This window comes from Podarcis tiliguerta (assembly GCF_965153285.1).
Source record: "Podarcis tiliguerta genome assembly, chromosome: 6".
Taxonomy (NCBI): Eukaryota; Metazoa; Chordata; class Lepidosauria; order Squamata; family Lacertidae; genus Podarcis; species Podarcis tiliguerta.
The window spans coordinates 63,631,256-63,655,136 of NC_139539.1; the positions used below are offsets into that span (position 1 = coordinate 63,631,256).

Genomic DNA, 23,881 nt, shown 5'->3' on the forward strand with positions numbered 1-23,881 from the left:
CAACGCAGTTCCCCTCTCTCTACTCCAGGTTTATGCAATCTCTGCTGCTGCGATTAAGGATGGTGGGAGCCACGCGATTGCCTGTTGCGCCCTCCACCTTGGCTTGGGTTCCCCGGACATAGAAAGCGCAAGGTCTGGCAAGGAGGAGGGGAGAAAGCGGGGTGGGTGGGTGGATGGGTGGGTGGGTGAGAGAGAGAGAGGTGAAGTGACTAATCCAAAGTTAGCACACTCCTGTGCTTCTCCCCCCCCCCACACACTTCTCCTTTTATATATATATATTAAAAAACCCGCTCCCTGGAGCGCGCTTGCTTGTAGCGATAAAGATCTGAACATGTACAGAAGGCGGGTTTTACACGAGGAGGTGAGGCTCCAGCAGCCAGCCAAGAGGCTTTTGCGGGAAGAGGTTCCACCCACTTGAAAACAAAACTTTCCCCCCCTCCAGGGTCTGACATCAGTGGAGTCGGGTAGGGAGCTCGGGAAGAGGGAAGCGGAGAAGACGAGGGGGAGCAAGGACTGGAGGCCGACGAGGAGGGCCGGGCGTTGGCTATCTTTCTCCTTGATACTTTTCGAAACTCGCGCAAGTCGCTTTTTTCCCCTTTTTCTTTTTCTCCTGCGCGGAAAGGGAGGGAGTGGGGGCTCCGTCCTTTCTGGAGTTGGTATGTGAGGAGCGCTCCCAGCCCAGTGCCATGTATTGGAAGAGCAACCAGATGTTTGTGTGTAAACTGGACGACAAAGACGTGCCTGCGCTTCGCCTCGCGACGGAAAAGGTGAGCCCGCTGCCTCTTCTCCCCCCTGCGAAGACGAGAGACCCTTTTCCTTAAGCGGATTGCCTCCCTCGCAGTCTGTGTAAAAGTGGAGTGGATCCGAATTTGCCCCCAGAGATACCAGCTGCTATGCTCTCTGCTCCGGAGTAGTTTCATTTCATTGCAGCGGGGGGCGAATATTTCGCGTTAAGCGGTTTGCTCATCGCAGCTTAAGATCCCGTCCAGGAATCCCCCCCCCCCAATGTAATTTTAATTACATTTCGTAATTTTATAAAGTATCCCCACCCCCACCCCTCCTCTTCCTTTGAAATGCGCTTTTTCGTGTGGTGGAAACGACTTCCCCTTCCACTCCTGAAGGCAAATTGGCACGGTTCCACCTAACGTCTGTAAGCGCTTGACACCCCTTACTTGGTGTCTCTGTGTGTGGAAAGCTACGGGTTTTGGTTTTTTTGTTTTGTTTTTTAACTGTAGATCTAAAATATAAACAAATACCTGAATTTCCAGCTGAAAAGGGGGAAAAAAAGAAATAAAGAAAAGCGCGCGCGAGCACACGAAAACAAGTTTAGTAGGAAACGTCCGCAGGGGAAAGAGAGATACCGAATATTTGGCGCACGGAGGACTGACACCGCTTCCACTTCTTATGAAGGACGCCGCTTCGACTTCATACAACGGAGTAGTCCCTTAAGGCATCGCTGGCTTTTGAGGATTTTTTTTACCGTGCCCCGATTTCGCTTCGAACTGTCCCTAAAGCAAGCGGGTGACAGACGTCAGGCTTGCATGACCTACTTTTTCTTTTGGTGCCAAAGCCAAACCGTTTAGAATTAAAGAATCTGCATTGAGTTTATCAGAACTGATGGGAGCTGGCGGTCGGTCCACCCACCAACGCATCCATACATCCCTCCGTGTCGGCAGCATAATTTAGAGGGGGTGGGCAAATCTTTTCGTTGCTGCTGCTCAGCAGTTGGTAGCCAGGAGTCCTTTGCAAACCACCCAAGGACCTGCCAGCAGACCCGTATCTGCCTCCCGTTCACCCCTCTTTTAAAAGGCAGTTAATTCCAGCGGTTTTGGGTTCCCCCCGTACATCTGTGGCGATCGGCGCGGTCAGAATCCTCCAAACTAGCTCGGCTGCCTTCGATGGGGCTACTCCGGGGTAAGTGATCGCAAGCAACCTTAAACCAGACCACGAGCCAAACCTTCAAGGGCCGCCGCATTTCCTAGTCTCTGTTCAAGGAATTCTAAAAATGAACGCAATATATTTATTCACTGGAATCATAAAATCGTAGGGCTGGAAGGGACACCTGGCCCGGGGGTCATCTAGGCTAACCCCCTCGCAATGCAGGAATTTCAGCTAAAGCACCCATGACAGATGGAAATAGAAGCCTTGCTTGAGCCAAAACGAAAAGACATTTAAACCAGAGCAAATTGTTTACAAGGGCTCGAGCAGAGCCTGTTGGGTTGGGGTTGGCTTTTTAAGGGTTCTGGGGGATAGTGCCCCCCTTTTTGCTGTAACCTTCCTGCCTCTTTCCATTGTGCTTTATACTGCTTACCTGCGCATGGGAAATATCAAATCGTGCGCTGCATCTATAGACGCCGGTGGGGAGCAAGTCCCATAGAAACATGCAGGGTTGGCTTCTGTGTAGGCTCGGGACGGTGGATGGCGCGCAGCCTCTTCCGTCGCAAAGATTTCGGCAAAGTAAGGAGCCGGTGGACTAGCTGCAACCCGGATAAAATTATTACGCGGGGTCAGGAATGTATCCCCGAAACTAGCTCTGCCTCCTTCCACGAGGCTACGCTGGGCAGACCCATTTATACCCCGGATCGGGGCGCTCTAGATCGGGTTGGGCTCCGTTTCGCCCCGGCCCCGGCGCCCAATGGTCAGGGATGATGTAGGAAGGCGCAGTGCCCGCTACTCCGCTCCAGATGATCTCTCTCACATTTCATCTTGGCGATTCAGGTGGATCGGACATGCATCGCCCACATTCACTGTCATCTTAACCGCTGGGATTGCGGGGTAATTAATCCGCCTCGAGGTGGCATCCCTTGCCAGGGAGCAAAGCTCCATTGGAAACAGTAATCGGGTTCAGGATTGCACTGCGACTTTGGATGGAGTCGGCTGCTTAGCTAAAGGGGGCTTTGGGCGCGGGCTTGACGGGCCGAGGGTCGCCCTCCGCCGGCTTTGTTCCGCGCCCCTAATGGAGGCGAGCGCAGCGCCCTGGCGGAGTTGGCGCGAGCGCTTTTGTCCCTCGCCTCGCTCGGCCTCGGCCGCGCCAAACGGCTTCATCAAGCGCGCGCCCTCCCTCCAAATTGGCCAAGGGGGCCATTGTGTTTAATGACCCCCCGAATTAAATTCAGCTGGCTGGTTTCTATTCTCCTCCTTTCTCTTCTGGTGACGTTCCCTTCTTCCTCTTCCCCCCTTTTTTTGTGCCCTCAGCTTAACGAAATAAATAAATCCTCGAGTCTAAGCAGCAGCCCCTCGGCCTGTTGACTTCGGCTCGAGTGCTTAAGTGGCAATTTACACCTCGGAGGCCCCAAGCTGGAAGTGGCAAGGCGGGCTCTAATTGCGGAGGGTATTTGGAGGCCGCGCAAGCTGAGGCATTTTCATTTAAATCGTGCCCGGCACGAGCGCCGGGCGGGCGAGGTCTTGGGCTGCTGCTGGAGGAGCGGCAATTAGTGCTCAAGGGCCCCATTGAAGCGCTTATGCCTCGGGGCCGACTTCGCCCCCTAATTGCCGCCGTTTAGTTTTGGCTGGAGGGGAGGGAAGGATGGTCGGCAGCCCCTCTTTCCTTCTCCTATGACGAGCCTCAATTTTCGGCGGCCTTCGGCGAGCTCAGCCGTCTGGTCTTTCTTCGCAGTTCCCGAGGCTCATGGCTGAGGAGTGTGGGCGAGTAGCAGTAGCAGCAGCGGCGGCGGCGACCGCGACTGGGAGAAGACGGAAAAGCGCGGGAGAAACTGGGCTGGTAAGTCAGCGAGACGCGGGTGGGATGGAGCGACGAGAAACGGACTTGCCTCCTAGTCCGTGAAGGGAGCTGAAGGAGAGACGGCGTCTCTGAGGCGACAGGGGACTCTTTGTGCGGGCAGCGCGAGCAAGGCGGGAACGGGGCATTAGCAGGCGGGCGCGTGGCTTCGTGGTCTCTCCCACCTGCCCCGACCCAGTCAGGGCAGTCACTGGGTGGCCTTCAGGTCGGGTTGGGTTCTCTTCTGAGGGAGATTTGTGAGGGCGAAGGGGCACAGACGCGAAGAAGGGCTCCAGGGAGAGAATATTCAACCGTAGTAGGAACTGAGGGGGAGCTCCTCTCCCTATTATCAGTTATTTTATCAATAGTATTGGCGGGGAACCTCGGCTGAGGCGGCTGGTTTGAGGGAGCGCTCGCCATGGCAGCTGGATCTAATGATTGGGCGGCGGGGAGAGGACGATAGTTACCTCGGAGAGGCTCATGAGGGAAACAGGCCCGTGGGGAGGACTCGCAGGCCCGTGTGCATTAATCCGCTCGTGTCCGTGTGGCAGGTGAGCCCCGAGGTTGCCGGAGACGAGGATTCGTGCTCGCCGTCCACCCCTCTCTCGCCTTCTTCGTCTTCTCCGCGCTCGCTGAATTCGGGCCCGGGCGGATGCGCGCCCAGCAAGTGCATCTGCAGCAGCTGCGGCCAGGAGATAATCGACAAGTACCTTCTCAAGGTGAGTTGGCGGGCCTTGCAAGCCGGGGCCTTGGAGCGGGAAATGAATGGGCTTCGAGCTCACAGTTGGGGCTTCAAGGAAGGCCAATCTGTCCGCCAGGGTCCCAGATTTTTTGCTCTCCTGAAAGGATCACCTCCCGATAGGCACTCTGGACGACGAGAGATTGTGCTTTCCAGCAGGTGATCAATGAAAAGTTACTTAAAAAGCACGCTTCTTGGGTCAATAGTACCTTTTGAACGAGTTTGGTTTTTTAAAAGCTCTTTTGCAGGGAATCACCTTCAAAAAGAACTACTAGAAAATGCTATTGGCCTTTGCAGAGGTTTCCCACCCTCCTCCTAGAAATACAGTAACTTATTTCACTTTACTTGGATATTTGAGAAATCTGAAAGCTAAAATCACTACAGATTTGCTCACTGAATTTGCAACACTATTTCTTTGCAGTCAAAATTTCCTTGACTACTGGGCTTCCTTGACTACTGGGCTAGTCTTAACCTTTGGTGTTCTATTTAGGATCATTTGTTTAGTGCACATATTTGCTACAAAACAGGGCCACTGTTTTGACAAATTCAAATTTAGAATTATGTTGCAGGTTTTAAATGCTGCCTTACTCAAGTGAAGTTTCCTCTTTGGCTTATAAATGTCATATGTGCACTAGATCATGGGTTAGTAGGCACTAATCAAAACTGAAGTCTGGGTTTGTTGTAAAAAGCCAGATAATTTGGATTTCACAATCATTAGACTGTCTTGAGTTTGTCAGTAGATTCCTATAAGAGGCTCCAAATCTGGGCCATGCTGAAACTAGGAAACAGCTTAATTTTTTCCTGCTCACTCCTGAAGTGTCTTAAATACCACTTTACAAACACAATACAATATCTACCTAGGAGCTTACTTCATTGGCTGCAATAGGACTTACTCTCACGTTAATGTGTGTAGAATTGCAGCATTCCATAGCATCCATGCTTTTAAAATCTGAAGTGGAAAGTTGAATATAAACAAATCTGGAAGCATAATGCAGAGTCACTTGTTGTAGAATGCATATATTTTATTCTGACTGGTTCATGAAATGGTGCCTTAGTAAAAGGTCTTCTCCTGGCTGAATATAAAATTTTAATTATTCATCCGCCCTGGCCAGATAACCTAAGGAGGTTATGTGTTCAAAATAGATTGCACTTGCATTATTAGAAATAAATGTGTTCCATTGCTTTAAGCTTGCTGGAGACATAAAAGTAAATTACCAGTTTTCAAAATTTGGATGAAGAAACAAAAATTCTGAAATCCCCAGTGATCATAACCACCAGCTCAGAAAACGAATCTCAATTGGATATGTATTTTCTTGTGGTGCTTTTTTTTTTTTAGATGCCAGATATTAAAAGCCAACCTGAAATTACATTTGATATTCTTAATATTTGATTATAATTGGAATATTATATGGATGGGCTTATGGAGGTGCAACTGCTGGCTTCTGTATTTGAAAGGGGATTATTCTGCATCTTCTTTCTTCCTTTTTTGTTTGCCAGAAGTTCTGTGATTGCCTGGCAGCTAATGTAGGGTGAATTTAGGAAGCAGGCATGAAACAAGATTTTAAAAATAATTTTTGGATTTATCTTGCCAACAAGGTACATTTGGGGAATTATTGTGTGTGAGCATTACAGTATATCTGCACACAGAATATGGGAGTGGATATTTGTCATCTGAAGTTTGGTATAACAAAGGCATAGGCAAACTCGGCCTTCCAGATGTTTTGGGACTACAACTCCCATCATCCCTGACCACTATTCCTGTTAGCTATAATAATAATTTATTTATACCCCACCCATCTGGCTGGGCTTCCCCAGCCACTCTGGGCGGCTTCCAACAAAATATTAAAATACAGTAATGCATCAAACATTAAAAGCTTCCCTAAACAGGGCTGCCTTCAGATGTCTTCTAAAAGTCTGGTAGTTGTTGTTCTCTTTGACATCGGATGGGAGGGTGTTCCACAGGGTGGGTGCCACTACCAAGAAGGCCCTCTGCCTGGTTCCCTGTAACTTGGCTTCTCGCAGTGAGGGAATCACCAGAAGGCCCTCAGTGCTGGAGCTCAGTGTCCGGGCAGAACGATGGGGGTGGAGACACTCCTTCAGATATACTGGACCGAAGTGACGATGACTACTGCTACTACTCTACTACTACATTTGGACCCCACCTTTTCTCCAAGGAGCTCAAGCTCATGTATATATTCTCTCCCCCCCCCTTCCTTCTTTCTCTCACGACAATCCTGTGAGGTAGGTTAGGCTGAGAGTTTGTGATTGGCACAGGGCCACCTAGTGAGCTTCATGACCAAGTGGGGATTTAAATCCTAGTCTTCCAGATCCTAGTCAAACACTTGAATGAAGAGTGAACCCTTAGCATAAAACAGCTTGAGGTCCCCAAAAATGTTTCCAACTGCTGATTAAAAAGTAACATGATGCAGACTGCAAGGATAAAGTGGTAATACTACATAGGACTATTAATTGTTTATGCTGCAGATCAAACTTGTGATGATTAGGCTGCATCTGGAGTTCTGTGTCCAGTTGTGGGTGCCGCACATCAAGAGGTCCAAGCTGGAGGGTGCTCAGAGGAGAGCAATCCAGAAATCAAAGTGGGTCTAGAAATGGTTGAAAGAGCTGGTTGTGTTTAGCCGCCCTAGAAGAGAGACTGTTAATGGGAGACGTGAGGCTGTTGTGCAAGATGGAGTGAAATTGCAATTGTTCAGCATTAGAAGAAACCTCTCAAGCTGTTCAGCACTGTAGCATGGTTCTTTGGGAGCTGATGGACTCTCCTTCATTGGAGGCATGGATCCTGCATTGGGAAGTTGGAGCAGATGATTTCGGGGACCCTTGAAGCTCTGTGCTTCTTTGACTTCAGTTGTTATGAACATGTTCCATAGCCCTCCGTACTGCTGCTCCTAGCACTGGTGGTGAAGTCAGAGAGAGAGAGACTAATGCTTGTTTGTGAATTAGGTAGTTAATCTTTTTCACTGATGTGACTTTGTTTCCAACTTGGGGAAAACAATGTGGCAAATTCTCTTGCCCTCTTCCCATTATTGAAGAAACAAACACAGGAGTGTTTCATTGTAGCTTACTGGTAAATTCTTCTAGCGTGGGGAATATATTTATACAGTTACAGCAAATACCACCGAAAATCGACAATGGTAAACTCTGCAAGCAGGGTTCAATCACAGTTGGTAGGATTGTTTATGCTGTTTCAAGGCTTAGGCAATGTTGTTTATGTATCTTTTGTGTACATCGTGCTCATTTCAGAAGGTCATGGTAAGTCAGTTACGTGACTGTTATGTGATCAAAGGTAGTTCAAAACTGTATTCAAAACTCCAAACTTTCAGTTACAACACTGCACCTTAAAGAACAGAGAACTTTAAAAATTCATTTTTTAAAATTAATACAGTGATGAATTACCATCAAGGACTATTAGTTTTCCTTCAGCATCTGACTTCACTGATTTGATCATCCCTCTAACTTTATCAAACGTTAAATTCTTGTTTCATAGGGTTTCTTTAGTAAGGCTGTTGGCATTTTTGAAATGGCTTAGTGGACAACTAATATATCTATTTAGTGTTCTGTATCTTGGGTTATTACCAAATCGCCAAGTGACAATCGACTGAGCTACAGATTTTCTGAAAACTTTATTCTTGCTATTAAAACTTAGTACAGTGGTTCACCAAGTGGATGGTATCTCCCTGGGGAGGACGGGACTAAGAGGCGTGGGGGTAAGGGTGGGTGCTGGCGTTATGCCACTCCAAAGCCTTTGATTGCTTCTTTACAAAGGCCTGGCTAGAGCACTAGAGCAAAAAACACCACCTTGGTATTTCATGTTTTATTGCTCTTATCACTTTCAAAGCCATTTCCTTTGGTCACATTTGTTTTTATTTGCAATTCTGAATTGTTGCAAGGTACCCAATCATTGGTAATAGGTAACTGATTCCCTTACTGTATATCTGTGGTAGGTGAAAGTTTGTGTTTGTTTGGTAAGTAGCTACATATAAATATTTTAGGCTATAGATTTCATTCACCCTTTTGTTTTTATTAATAATGCAATAAAAAAAAGTTCATGCAATATTGTTTGCTATATATTCTTTAAATTACAAGCTTAGAGTTTATGAATTCATTTTTTATATTTTCAGAATAAATATAAAATTACTACTGTTTTGAGTTTTACTGTGTTATCATCTTTGGTGGGTTGTGCAAACCACTGTTTTGAATGCTTTTTATAAGATAGGCTATAGAGGGCACTGGGGATGAGTTGAAGAAAGCAATGGGGCAAAGTTTGGGAGCCACTGATCTAGCAGAGGATTAAAGCATGTCTGTTCACACAATTCACTCTGATTGTGTCTATTACCTTGTCAGCCCAAGTAATAAATGCAGCTAGGATATAGTTTGCTATGTGATCAACTACAACAATTGCACATCGGCTGTTTGGTTTGAGAGCATGGATCATTCATCAACTCCATCATTTAATGTAGCCAAGCAAGCTAACCTCCACTACGGTTGTGAATGATCCATGGTAAGTTTCATAATAAGCAAGCAGCTGAATAAGTGTTTCACTTTCTCATGCTTTAAATGGTAAGCTCTGCAGGGCAACTTCACCCCTTAAGTGCAGTTCAAGGTGATATGGTGTCAGCTAATACTGCCTTTCTGGATTAAACAGCTCCATAGTCATCCGTGCTATGTTGCCCTCTTCCCATAATGTTCTGTTAAAGCTTAGACAAACACTTATTCTAAAGGCTAGAATAACTTGAATAACTTGAATATAAACTTGTGTCCAAAGTCTTGACTAGCTTTTGACTTGGGGCATGTTTGTGCTAGCTCATTTTGATGTAATATGTCGTTGAAAATTGCTCAAGTAAAGGCTACACCTTTATATTTTTATTCTGTCACCCTTGTTATAGCCTGACCAGCAGGGGTGGTGTTGGAGGAGGCCTATGGGAGCTTCACCCTCCAGAATACTTGCCCCTTCTCTACCTTTTAGAAGCTTGTTTTATTACTTTGCAGTATATCTGTTTGCTATGTAAGCAAAGGTAAATTACCAGTGAGACTGCAGCCACTTGCAGTCTTAATTCACCCAGAGGCAAATTAAACCCTGAGAGCAGGAGCTAGAGTTTGTGTGTTTCCTTCTGAAAGGTGCCTTAAAATCACATCTTTACATTTAAATCAGAATTTGTATGTTTGGCCTCTGCCTCAAGTCTTTTATGCCCCTGCTGACTTGCGGCTACTTATTGCTCATTTGCATGAAAATAAATAACCCATTGCTGCTAACTTATTTATTCAGGTGAATTGTGTGAGCAGGACTGGAAAATCAACCGAGCCACCCCCTCGAATAAAATTGGGGAATACAGGAACAAAACAGTTCTCCCTTGAGATGCTTTTGTGTTGTTCTGTTCGGTCACTGTAGATGCACAGTCCCTCTGGGGAGAGAAGCTGTTTCTGGATTTCCACAAGTGGCTTTTCTTCCTTGCATTAAACAGAGCTCTGGCATGACTCATTTGTGTCAGTAGGGCTTGTAGTGGAGAACTTCTCGATGAATTGTGCCCCTCTTGGGTGTAAAATTATTATTATTACTACTAGTAGTAGTATTATAAATTCCATTTGTGATTGCTTTTTAGATCTGTGGATTCTCACACTTGAGAGTCCTAAGTATTACTGTGAACTTTATTTCCTCAAGCCCTGTTTATATAGTTTGCTTAAATCACTGCTACCAAATGTAAAATTTATTTCTCCTTTCATAGGTAAATGACTTGTGCTGGCATGTGCGGTGTCTTTCTTGCAGTGTATGTAGGACTTCTTTGGGAAGACACACCAGCTGCTATATCAAAGACAAAGACGTTTTCTGCAAACTAGACTATTTCAGGTATACTATGCTTTATTTACGTATGTGTTTATTGCATGTATGCATCAACCTTCTGTCAAAGCATTCTAGGTGGTTCATAATATGAAACTATGAAATGTAAAACTGTCCCTATTGGAGGGGGTCAGTCAACTGGAGCAGACCTGATGTTGTATGCCTCCCTCCATCACTCTTATTCCCTCTTATAGGCAGGTGGTATCTTGTAATTACAAAATACTAAGATTATGACAGTAGACCCATGAATTTTTGTGTTTTATGTGCATGGACACATCCTAGTACAAAGGGCTTATTTGCACAGCAGTGCTCATAACTGAAACACACTATTGGCTGAGCTGGCAAGAACTGTTGGAAGTTGAGTCCAACGATACCCGAAAAGGACACAGGTTCCCCATCCCTGCTTTAGTGTCATTTGGTAGCCATTATTAGGCTACTTTCTGGCTAGCTGCTCTTGAACCATTCCTTCTACATCTTGTTGTCCTCTTAATTTTTTTTATTATTGAAAAATGTTTATTTTTAGTTATTTAAAAAAATCTGAAAAAATATGGCCCTTCACAAAACAAACAAAACCTTCAGCATTCATGCCAGAAATTGGGAAACCAAATAAATCTTTTTAGGAACAGTTCCCCTTCTTAATTGCATAACTCACAGCATGTATACGACAAGTGGACCACAGGCTGGACCATACTCAAAGCTGAGTATTTTCCAGTCCATCTAACAGCAGAATCCTATGCATATCCTATGTATTTTAAATGGAATTCACTCACAGGAAATTAAAGGATTGTAGCCTATTTCTCCCATTGAGCTAACGAAGTGCTTAATGTTACTTGCATATATCCTTACTGAAAGAATTGCTGCAGAAGATCTCTTAGATATATCTATCTATCTATCTATCTATGCACGCACCAACAAACAGTGTCATGGAGTGGTCTAGGATAGAGCATGGCTGGAAGAGTGTAGTTATCTGGAATTACTTGCAATATGATGAAATCAATCTCAATATTATAACTTCAAAAAATGTTTTCGATTAAGCCCTACTGCCATCTTCCTGTTTCCATCTACTCTCGCAAACTGCAATTGTTTCCTCCAGAAGGAAAGTATTTCTGTTGCATGCCAACACTTTGGGGAGTAAACTACTCCCCTTTCTTCTTTGCAGACCAAGATAAAACATGGAAATACTTTGCTGCTAGAGTAAGCTACTGCCATTGAAGGTGTAAGGAGAAACTCACCCTTTGTTATCTAAAGTGCTTGGGGTTTCTGACTGTAATAAAAGTACCTGGCCTTTCATCCTGAATAACACCTAATATGTCTGTTGAAAAGTCAGGAGAAAGAACTTGGAAACAGTTTTTAAAACTGACAATCAGATCCATGAAGCCTACAGATGTGAAACTGTGAGGTGCTCTTCAGAAATACACCAAGTGCTCACTTGCATTTATTTTTTTGACATTGTTTTGTACACTGGTGAGAGTAATAGAATTAATTCTCAACATCTTCCCATTCTCAGCTCATATGTCCTTCTGTTTCATTGCCAACCATGGAGGGGAATAGAGTCTAAACAGCAGAAAAATATTGTAGTAAAATGGCTCTAGTCAGACTCTTGCCATTATAATGTTTTAGTAACAATTCATTTGGATTACTGCAATGCACTCTACTTGGGGATTCATTTGGTGCAGAAATCTGCTGTCTGCTTTCACAACATTCACCTAACTGTTACCGTATTTTTCGCCCTATAGGGCGCACCTAGTTTTTTTGGGGGGAGGGGAAATAAAGGGGGGGAAATCCCCCCCCAGGCACGGGGCTGGGATGGGGGAAGCCCAGGCTTCCCCCGACCGCAGCCCCCAGAACAGGCTGCTATCCGCAAGCCTAGGGAGCCCGGCAGGAACTCACACGGGCTCCCAAGGCTTGCGGATAGCTTCCTGAAGCCAGGAGAGCCTGCATTTGCCCCATAGGACACACACACATTTCCCCTTCATTTTTGGAGGGGGAAAAGTGCGTCCTGTAGGGTGAAAAATACGGTAATTTCCAAATTATATTTGAGGGCCTTCTCAGTGGTGGTGCCCACCCTGTGGAACGCCCTCCCATCAGATGTCAAGGAAATAAACAACTATCTGACTTTTATCTGAAAGCAGCCCTGTTTAGGGAAGCTTTTAATGTTTGATATTTTATTCTGTTTTTAATCTCTTGGGAGCCGCCCAGAGTGGCTGGGGAAACGCAGCAGGATGGGTAGGGTATAAATAATTTATTATTATTATTACTATTTATTTAGCTTTCACACAACTGGAATTATAGTGTCCTCATTTCCATGTTTTTTTATAAACAGATCATCCCCCTGCCACCAAAAGCCAATAACCAAGAAATGAGCACAAAGCTTGCACTATTTTCCACTATAGTTCCATAAGTGGCTTATGTGTGAAAATGCAAATATAATATGGAACTTAATAGTCATTAAAATGGAATGAACCGCCATGTGAATGCAGCCTGTATTGCATACGTCCCGTTCCCTGCTTTTTACCTCTTTAATGCCCTAAGTGGCCTAGGCCAGGGGTCGGTTTACCTTCCCTGGGCTGGATCAGTCCTGCAGAGAACCCTCCATGGGCTGGGTTCTCGCCTGCGATTTCCGGCATCTGCGTGTGCGCAGACATGATTTCCGGCGCTGCAGAAGTGAGTCCCCACACCGCGCTGCGCTGGTTTAGCGCAGCGCTCCAGGATTCGCCAAGCGGGCAGCTCAGTTCTGGGGTGGCTCGTGGGCCGCACGTTGCCGACCTCTGGCTTAGGCTCTTTGTACCTGAAAGAGCAGCTTTTCTCTGCATATTTCCCTCCATTGCCTGAGCTAAAGAGGAGAACCGCTACTATGGCTTCCCTCTGTTTTTTTCATAGTTGAGTTTGATGAAGCAATGTAGGTCTCAATGGTTCCACTGACTCTTAGAACTCTTTAGATCAGAGGTATCTATCCACCTCATAAGAATATCACATTTGGTTAGTTGTCTAAGCCAACTGCTGAAAGAACTTTCCATGGTGTTGCCTAGCTGTATGGACTGTTCCTGCTGAGTTATTTTGTTGTTTCATTGCTGTTTTTGTGCTTTTTTGTTGGGCTTTTTATTGTACAAAGTTTTGTGAATTAAAGATTAGTTGCCCTCCTATTTTTTTTAATGGTAATAAATTATCATCTCCTGGAGACAGAGTGGTAATATACGTATGGAGTAAGGAGGAATAGCCTACACCTTTTTAAAAGAAAGCTATAGAATGAAAAGGTGTAGGGTTCTGCCTGACTCGAACACCTTTCTGTCTTGGATAGCAGGTATTAAACTATTTTTTTTAAAGATATCCTGCTACATCAAGATATAATCTCATGTAACGCCATGTGTATGACATAACAGGGCTCCTGGGCTGACTTGCCTCAAAGCGGCATGACTTGTCCTTATGAGATCTCTTATGATTCCCACAAGAATGCATAAGGGAACGTCATCTCAAAAGTTCAAACATTAATTGCAAAGCCAGGCAATCCTCCTTTTTTTCTGAAGCAGTTGAGTGGAACTTAAGCAAATCCCAGCTTTCAATGAGACTAGTAGCATTTATGATGAACTTCATAATACCCGTAATGTAGCTTCATAATCTAACTTGAGTGGCAGTTGTATGATGAATGGCTGCTATTTTCTCTTCCCTTCTTTTGTTACAGACGGTATGGAACGCGTTGTTCTCGCTGCGGCAGGCATATCCATTCCACTGACTGGGTCCGAAGAGCTAAGGGAAATGTGTATCACCTGGCATGCTTTGCCTGCTTCTCCTGCAAAAGGCAGCTTTCCACAGGGGAGGAGTTTGCTTTGGTGGAAGAGAAAGTCCTCTGTAGGGTACATTATGACTGCATGTTGGATAATCTGAAACGAGAAGTTGAAAATGGTAACTCTCCTTCTTGATGTTAGGTCCCTAGGCTGTATTCCTTTTTTGTTTGTTTGTTTCATGTGGAGGGAAAAACACACACACACCCCTCAGTAGGTTCTGGAAACCAGATTAACTTGGTCATTTTCTCTGTAACTAATGTATAAATGTAGCATGCATGCAATTGCATGAGGAGTTGGTCATCTGTAGTTTTCACTCTTGTTCTAAGGAGCATTTTACCTCTCCTCTGCTTTCCTCCAGTGTTTTTAATCTGTGGCATTGGCAAAGTAAAATTCTCCATGCCACACAGGCCACTTCAGATTGCCATAATTGCTTGCAGGTGGATGCTAGTGGTGCTATATTTGCACTTCATTAAAAAAAGGGGGGCACCACTGTTGCTCCTTACGTTTGCAGATTTTTCAAAGCATGGTATCCCAAGTCAATTACAGTGGTACCTCAGGTTACATATGCTTCAGGTTTCATATGCTTCAGGTTACAGACTCCGCTAACCCAGAAATATTACCTTGGGTTAAGAACTTTGCTTCAGGTTGAGAACAGAAATTGTGCTCCGATGGTGTGGCTGCAGCACTAGGCCCCATTAGCTAAAGTTGGTGCTTCAGGTTAAGAACAGTTTCAGGTTAAGAACGGACCTCTGGAATGAATTAAGTACATAACCAGAGGTACCACTGTACATGTTTGTCCTTCCCAAGCAATGTAGCTCCATTTGATCCACAGTTGCGAAGAAGTGGTGTAGTAAACATTTCTCATTGGGCGGATAGAGTTACACTGTAATTCAAACCCCCTTTGTGACAGGTTTGGGGGTGGGAGTTGGATTATCTATAGTTTTCCCATACTCTCCTCAGAACCATCCCTCCCACTCAATGTGCTAGCTGGAGGAAGGGGCCAGCAGCAAGATCTCTGTTGGTGGCAGACTGTGGAGAGCTCCATAATGGAGTGTTACGGAGTTGGGGAAGAGCTGGGTTCACCCTGGATCTGCTGGACCCTGAGCCAACTCCACTACCATCACATGATGGCCCAATTGATGCACCAGCTCTGCCATAGTAACTTTCATGCTCCCCCTTCCCATTCCACACCAGCCAGTGTGAATGGCAAGGCTTTGCTGGTGACTCTGCTTCTCCTTTTAAGCTCTACTGCTCCCCACTTGGGATTTGGATTGTAGTTTAAATGATCTGAATTTAGCCCTTGACAAGAACTGTAAGGAGCTTGATTTTTAAAAATGTCCATAGCATTTAGCATTCTTTCTCTCTACTCAATTCAGAATAAAACTGGTTTTTAATCAAGGCCATGTCATATTCCTGTTTGGTGGTTCATGGATTCTCTTCCTACACCCCCCCCCCCAAATAAAAATGAAGGCCTGCGCTTTCAGCCAGGACCCTGGTCTGAAACATGATTAAAAAATGGAATACCAAATCTGGTACAAATTTGGTACAAACTCAAGATAATAATGTAGAGTTGCAAAATAATGAAAAATTGATAATTCCATATTCAAGTATATCCTTAATACAAGAAGTCTATTTTAGCATAACGTCTGTAACTAATGACTGGTGTTGGTACTGTCAAAACTTCGACTTTGTCTTCTTTTTAATTTCAGGTAATGGTATCAGTATGGAAGGTGCATTGCTAACAGAACAAGACATTAATCACCCAAAACCAGCAAAAAGGGCGCGGACCAGTTTCACAGCAGATCAGCTTCAGGTAGAGCCCTGGCATGGTACAATGCCTCTAATGAAATACAGCTGTGGGTTGTTGGTATGGGGTGGGAGGGGGGAGGATAATGATTTTATGCTCTGCATCACTTAATAATTATATTAAATATAGCTGGTTATGAAGAAATTCTCTCCACTGCAGATATTTCTCCTGGTGTCAAAGGCACAGCATGTTTCTGGAATATTCTTGCAAGTGTTAGCTGTTGTTCCATGTGAAATAGTTACTCTTCAGCGTTTCTGTTTCCCAGAAGGCAGCTGGTAATTCTGTAAAGTGGAAATGTAAATGCTGATCTGTTTTGACTACTTGATGAAATTCATTAAACCAGACATTTCCATCACTACACATAATTATAATAGGAGACTAAATAGTTTCAGTTCTGTGTAACATGAAGAGAAGTCCTAGAAAATGTGCAGAATATAACTTTACAGGAAACAGATATTTTCAGTGTCTTGCATTTCCCCATAGCTGCCAAACCCAAGTGGCAATCAAAACCATGGCTCTTCAGCACAGGCATCACTGTCATGTTCAGATAAGCAGAGGCTGAAGCTTAGCAATGGTGGGGTCAGTATGAACTTTGCAAAACTGATGTGTTTGTGCTCCGGGGGGGGATTGCATTGCAACAATGTCAATAGAAAAGGAACCTGTGCACATTCTCCTATGCTACCCCTGAGTTCCATTAACTACTTTTATTCTGTGGTAGATAAACTTGCAGTTCCTTATCACAACCACTCTAGCACCTGCCTATTTCTACTTTCTGCTTTATAATTCATTATTGTCCAATAGCTTAGTACCATTGCTGCCAAATAAGCATAAATAAATCCTATGTGCATTGAATCTTAAGTTGCCCCTTTTAAGGCAAAATGCCAACTTCCACATTGCTTTACAATCTCTTAAAATTAAAAGCAGTCTAATAAGACAGGATAAGGTACATTTCTATTGATAAAAAGCAATTAGAAAGCAAAAATTGAACAGCAGAAAAAGGGGAAAATTAATCTAAAGTTTGCTGGCATAAAGGTTTTCAGTTCCTATTCAAAATATTTATTTCTGGTGTACTCCATTTGGTATTACTTACATATGTGCGAAATAACCTAGTTTTGGATTCTAACATCCACATTATTATGTGTATATAAAAGTGGCTGTTTAAGTTTTTAGGTGAGAAGCAATGGCCTGTCTGTTCAGAATGTTAAAATTGCCTTCCATATATTCCTAGACATGTCCACTTAGATGTAAGCCCACTGAGTTCTGTGAGGCTTACTGACATGTAAACAGGCATAAGACTGCAGCCTTAATGTTGCAACAGGTAGTGCAATGGATACACAGGAAGCTCCATATGTACAGCAGAGCTTTTAGCCCTCAAAACAGCTTTTCCTCACCTCTCCCAGCATCTGTTAAATAATAACACAGGAGCTTCAGACGCAGTATTTGAAGTTTTGCTCAGGCGATATTCACTTCAGCAGATTCAGGAAAGCACTTGCGTGTGCATAAATAAGTGTTTTGATCTGAGCCATAGGACTATTTATGCACTGAGTCTAGTTCAGGGGTCAGCAAACTTTTTCAGCAGGGGGCCGGTCCACTGTTCCTCAGACCTTGTGGGGGGCTGGACTATATTGGGGGGGGGAATGAATTCCTATGCCCCACAAATAACCCAGAGATGCATTTTAAATAAAAGGACACATTCTACTCATGTAAAAACATGCTGATTCCAGGACCGTCCACAGGCCGGATCTGGCCCCCTGGCCTTAGTTTGCCTACCCATGGTTTAGCTCTTCTACTTTTAAAGTTGTAAACAGCACCTCTTTTTTTTCCACATCTAAAAATACCAAATAATATTTAGGTAGCAAACATTTAATTGCCTTAAACACATGTAATACTTTTTAATTTGGAGTTATTATTTGGCAATTTCCTCAAAGGACTGCAGTGGTTAATGGAATTGACAAGAATCGCATTTCCTTGCCCTTTATAGGAGTAGGAATATTTCATGCATGAAAATTCACTCATGTAGCTCTGGGTTCAGCCCATTGTGTTGCATCTAGTGATGTTTATCCCATTGTGCAACAGATTTCTGTTATTGTAACAGGACTTCCCTTTTTTCACTCACCCTGTAGATCTCTGCACCACCTCAAATATTTGTACTGTCCCCCAACTCTCTGGAGCAGATTTTGGGACACAGGGAAGGAAAGGAAGGGGAAGTCCAGTTAAAATATTGACCATTTGAGTTTATATAAGTCATAACTTTGGGGTACTGATATCAACAACTGAATATTCAGTTGACTTGTCTACCCAACCATCAGTAACTCCAGTAGTTTACAGCTAGGTGTAGAAGTATCTTGACTCAATTAAACTTCAATCCTTCCACACCAAAATGGCCATGAGGTTTTCATTCAAAAAATGTAAAGTAATGGCCCTTTATCTCTTTTATAATGTTCATCTGAAAAGGCTTATGACATACTATAGTTTGTCTGTGCATTCCTGAACTATCAGTGCAGAACTAAAGATCAAGTTAACAATAATATACACTAATAAAAAATCCACTTTCAACTTGAATAAGCTCCTGAAAGAAGTAGGGAAGAGTAAAAGCTAATTTTCAAAAATCATTTCACAGTGGGATTCACACAGTACACTTTTGGGCATGGTAACTTCACCAGGAGGTTACGTTTAACCATACCCTGTGGTGTATATGTGCTATGAATGTGCCTTAATGCACCTTGTCTTTGCAAAAATTAGTATAGCCATTTCTAATTTCTTCCGCATTCTGTTTCATACTAACATTGTTCATATTTGCAGACATTTTGTAAAGGAGGCCCTGATAGGGCAACAACTAGTTCTTGCCACATGAAGGTGCATTTTTGTAATACAAGTGTCACATAAAACGGATATGATCTGATTGAATAATGATGATGTCGTCACATGAAACCAGCTCTCAGTAACAAATGAGCTGGAATCTTGCTTTGGTTTTTTTCTTTCTTTCACGTAATGTTGTATTCTAGTGCTGGAGCTAATCTGGTCATTGGGTTAGCTTAGCCTGCCTTGATGTGGTTTAGAAGTCTTTTATGTGGACAATGCACTCCTCAAAACTGCTGTTGGAGGTTGGAGCTATATGACTGCATCTTGTTACTTATGCAGTCAGGCTAGTACGTTAAAAAAAATACAGTTTAAAAATAAAAAAATACTTCTTGCATTTTCCAGGTAATGCAAGCACAGTTTGCTCAGGACAACAATCCAGATGCACAAACACTCCAAAAACTGGCAGAAAGAACAGGCTTGAGCAGGCGTGTGATACAGGTAACTGTACTGCAGTTACTTCACAAGTACTGTGAGCAGAGTTTCTCAGCAGCATAAAGCTCCAAAGAACAGTTTTTCTATTGATCAGTATTCCTTAGCTAGAGTAGACCTTGTGTGATGTCTTTTACAGCAGTCCTGAAGCATTGATTTTGGTTTTTTGTTTTTTTGTTTCTTTAGGAAGAAAATGCACATCTAATGTCTTCCATCACATACTTTCACATTGCTGAAGGAACATAATTTAGGGTTGTCTTGCATGTGCCAGCAGCAATGTGAGTGATTAGTGACCCATGGTGAACACTGACACCAGGAGCCCATGTTAGAAGCTCCCCCAACTTGTTGGTTGTACTAAAGTTCGATGTATCTTATTTTTAATTTGGGTCTACCTGGCCTCAGTAAAGAGCACACACAGGGAAAAAGTTGCACTGGCATTTATATGGAAGAGGCCCTCAATGGTTTTAAATACTTTGTTTCTTAAATGTAGTTAAATGCCAGATAACGAATACGATGTGCATCTTTTTGTGTCTTTCCATTTTGTGCCTAGGTGTGGTTTCAAAACTGCAGAGCACGCCACAAGAAACACGTTAGCCCCAATCACTCTTCGTCTACTCCTATTACAACAGTCCAGCCTTCCAGGCTTTCTCCACCAATGTTAGAAGAAATGGGCTACTCGGCCTATGGACCCCAGGATACGACAATGCTAAATGCTCTGCATAATTTCATGGATGGTAGGTACAGTAGCATGCCATAATTACTTCATAGACTTGAGAGAAGAAAATGTGAAATGCACCCTTTTGCTCAGGGTTGGGCACCATGCAACCCACAGGCAGCCAAAAAAAGACACTCATTCTTGTGTCTGGTATTCTTGGGAAATTCTTGTACTGTTTTTCTGTGTTGGATTGGAATATTTTGTATATTTTATCATTTATATTGTTTGCCACCTTGTGAGACTTTTTCTAAAAGGCAGGATAGAAATTTGTTAGATGACAAATACATTCTAGCTTTTCAGGTTGTTGTCCCTAGTACTCTGCTGCAGAGAGAGGTTGATAAAAAATATTTTGCTCGGAAAGCAAGCAAAAACTCTCCATATATTCTCTGTGCTCATGATAGCATATAGCCCATAAGTCGGGATGTCAAAGCTGTTGGTTTTGCTTCCGTGTGTGCAGAGGTACACCATACCTTTTTTGTTTTGTTTGGCAAGTTCTGGTCCCTAGTTTGGAGAAATAAAAGATAGCCTTGCATAAGCCTTGCATAAGCTTAGGCCTTTTGCGTGTTACGACTTTTTTTTTTAACCATGCCTTTGAAACTGACAATATCTCGGGCTCTTTATTGTAGCAGAGGATCTCTGAATAATGACCCACAGATCTTTCCTCCCCAAATTACATTTTCATGCTCACCTTTTTACATTTAAAAATGTTCACAATTCTTTTCTTTTTTTAAAATGCATGTTCTTATGGACTTCTGTACGGGAATGCTGTATTCAAAACTTTATGGGGGAAAAATACTCGTTATATAGCACTTAAAGTTCACCACAATTCTGTTATCCTGCATACACAAAAGGTTTATGTCAAGCTAGAAACTTTACCTTAAATCGAAAGGAAGAAGGCCTAATTAGACAGTTTAAATAGCTTTCATCTTTCAAATAAGGCTTTATTGTAAAGGGCTTCATCTTATAATAAAGCAAGCCTCATGACATCTTAAATGCTATGAAATCTTTAGCGAGCCATAAGCTTTAGGGAGCTGCAGATGCATCTGAAAAGTATTGTAGTTCACAATAGCTTGTGCCGTAATGAAATTTGTGGCTCTTTAAGATACCACACAATTTTGTTGTCGTTTTGCTGCAATGGGCCCATTTTATGCATAGTTTTGAACTGTATTCAGTGGGATTAGGCATTTTTGTAATAAGATACCTTCCTCACAAACTGCAAAGCTGTATGTATAAAAGAGTTCATCTGGTAACAGGCACTGCCCAGGGTATAAAGACATGGGGGGGGGGGCACTGTCATTCTAGAAATGAGTGCTAGTACCAGCTGGTGAAATGGGTGCTGCTTGCTGGTATCCCAGCCATATCAGTGCAGTTAGGTTTGTACTCACAAGTAATATTTTTTTATACTTGTAGTTAGGCTGACCAGCAAATCTTTCTATTTTTGTAGCTCATTCACCTTCTGCTCTTGGACTCCAGCCTTTGCTACCCCATTCAATGACACAACTGCCGATAAGTCACAGTTAACTCATTTATTTCAGGGACATGAGACTAAAGAGGTACCCCTGAGATACCCACTGTACTTGTATTCAGTTTAAACTTTAAATGACATCCAAAGCATTTTGAAGATGATTTTGTTGCCCAGGTATGTAAGTATAGTTGGCCTGCAAGACACTTTTATGGCTTTCTCCATAAATATGTTTACAAGACTTATTAAAGAGAAACACCTTTTTTTGTATTGTCTGGAAGTAGTCCATTCTAGCTATGTGTTTGTTTAATTTATTTATCATCAAAAGAGCACTTTGCTAAAAGACAGGACTGACAGTTGTGCAAAATGTTTACAATTCTTTGTGAAATTGTAGTTCATCATTAGTTTGTATCTGTAAGTTATTGCTATTAAAGTATTACTTGTATTTGAGTTACATGCAGCCTATACTTTGAAGATTATGTCCATGAGCTGGCAAAAGTTCAGTTGCCAGAATTCTCTAAATGACCTAAATAAAACCTTCTGTTGTAGCATGACTAGCAAACATATTATTGCGTTAATGGTATAATCTTGAGTATTTTACAATGGACAGCCTGATTCTATTAGTTGAACTTGTAAAGAAAGACACAGTAAGTGCTCTAAGTACATAAATATTTAATGAATTGGCAGTATTCTCTGAACTGGTAGATGTGACATCCGACATGAAGTTACTTAACTATAAATGGTATTGAAATGTCAATGATACCCTTTATAACCTAGAGAACAGCTAACTGTGGCTACTTTAATATGTTTTGTTCATTTCACCCTGTTGGTTTGGATTCTTACAAAATATATTTCATGCTACACAATTTCCACAATGTCTTGTGTACTATGTTAAAAAGGCCAGGGCAGTCTTTAAACAGCCCAAGTGCAAAAGCTTGAACTTTGTTAGTTTCATGCATATAGGTACATGTACGTACATCCATGTCTCTTCTTACTGTGAAAGATTAGAGGCTTACATACATCATATTTAAATACAACCACCCTGATCTAGTCAAGGGGGGAGATATATACACTTGTTTATGTGAACAATGTGACTGAAACTAGTAGCCTCCAATCACTCTTCTCTTGGTGCTGTGTATATTTGCTGTGGCAAATTGTACATTTTTGGTTTTCTGAAACCTAAAGATGACAGGTGGAAGTGTCAGTGCCTGTGGTACACTGAGCCATGTTTGCCAATAGATAAGCTAGATACTACCTAGGGCTTCATTCTTTTAGGACCCTTGGCATCACTGAAGAGGAAAAGCCTCTCCTAAGATGTCTCCTCCTAACCATGCATGAACCATCTAAAACCACTTGTGCTTCTTGCTTCACAGTTATGAGGATATCAGTACATTGACAGCTAAGTCTTCCATAAACGAATCATGGAGGAATTCTCCTCCCCACCCCCCAGCAATTCCTCCTGCCTAAGCGCCATATATCTGCTTCAGAAGGTTGAGAACCCTCCATAGCAGATTAACATTTTCAGTGTAAATTTCTATGCATTGCAGTGTTCTATGACTGAACTGTATTTGGACATGGGTCTTTTCCACCATGATTATGAGCATTTGAAATCTGCAGATTTCAAAGTTTGAATTTTGGAGCACTTTTGAAACGGTTCTTACCTTTGTTTTAGTATGTGAAAGTGGGAGAGCGCAGCCATATATGTGCTCGTGTCAGTTCTTCAATGACTAGAAGAAGCTGCTGGAAATTGCAGTAAGCCAGAGTGGCTTGCTCTCTTCCCAGCCTCTTGGTGAGGATTCAGTTTCTTGTGCTGGATCAGTGGTAGTGCTAAGGGAAGAATTGCTTCAGCTTCTACAGCAGGAGCTATACTCCATACTACTACAACCTCCTGGAGCACTTTCAAAGCAACCTTCACTGGTGGTAAGTTCTAATATTTAGGACACTCTTTGTGTGCAGATGTTTCAAAGCAAAGGTAGGCCTTGGCTCGTGCAGCTTGCAACATCTGAGCAGTTGGAGCCAACTTCAAGTCATGCAGCAGATGCTTCATTCCTCAGATCGTAACTGTATAATGGCGCTCTACGTAAAACAACAGCTGTGCTAAAATTACTTCCAAGGAGAGTAAGTTTCAGTATAAATTTTGTAAGTGTTGCAACTGTGAAGCTTGGACACACACTATTTTTGAGACTTCCTTTGTGTGTATTGGTTGTACTTGTTGAATTTTCACAAATGTTGAATGGCATCCAGTGGTTGTCTGAGCCAAGGGCAGCTTGGGCAGCCAACCTTCCTCTTTCTGTTCTCTCTCTGAATCTTATGCATCACCAAAAAGCTTATTCAGGATCCTCCCAGCCCTCTGGACAATGTGGGTTGTGTCATACAAGGCTGCAATGGAAGAAGAAAGTCACCTGAAATCTGGCAGAGCAATGGCTTGCCACTTCCCTCTGATGCAACTAGTTGTTGGCCTAAAACCCATCCGTGTAAGGTAGCCATCTTGGATTTGACTTCTTCCTGCTTAGTGG

At 43.1% G+C, this 23,881-nt stretch overlaps 1 protein-coding gene across 3 annotated transcripts; it reads left to right on the top strand.

Moving 5' to 3' along the window:
* Positions 1–309: 309 nt before the first annotated feature.
* LHX8 (LIM homeobox 8) lies at positions 310–22,231 on the top strand. 3 transcript variants are annotated; one of them, XM_083448439.1, is made up of 9 exons: positions 313–767; positions 3,617–3,721; positions 4,270–4,437; positions 10,196–10,317; positions 13,988–14,208; positions 15,800–15,903; positions 19,102–19,197; positions 19,739–19,922; positions 21,348–22,231. In XM_083448439.1, exons 1-9 carry the CDS (start codon positions 687–689, stop codon positions 21,422–21,424), a joined length of 1,158 nt encoding a protein of 385 aa, XP_083304565.1. In that variant the 5' UTR covers positions 313–686; the 3' UTR covers positions 21,425–22,231. The 3 variants fall into 3 exon arrangements, with proteins under 3 accessions (XP_083304567.1, XP_083304565.1, XP_083304566.1); XM_083448440.1 differs by lacking the exon at positions 313–767 and adding an exon at positions 1,130–1,914; XM_083448441.1 differs by lacking the exon at positions 19,102–19,197 and having other exon boundaries at positions 310–767.
* Positions 22,232–23,881: the final 1,650 nt, after the last annotated feature.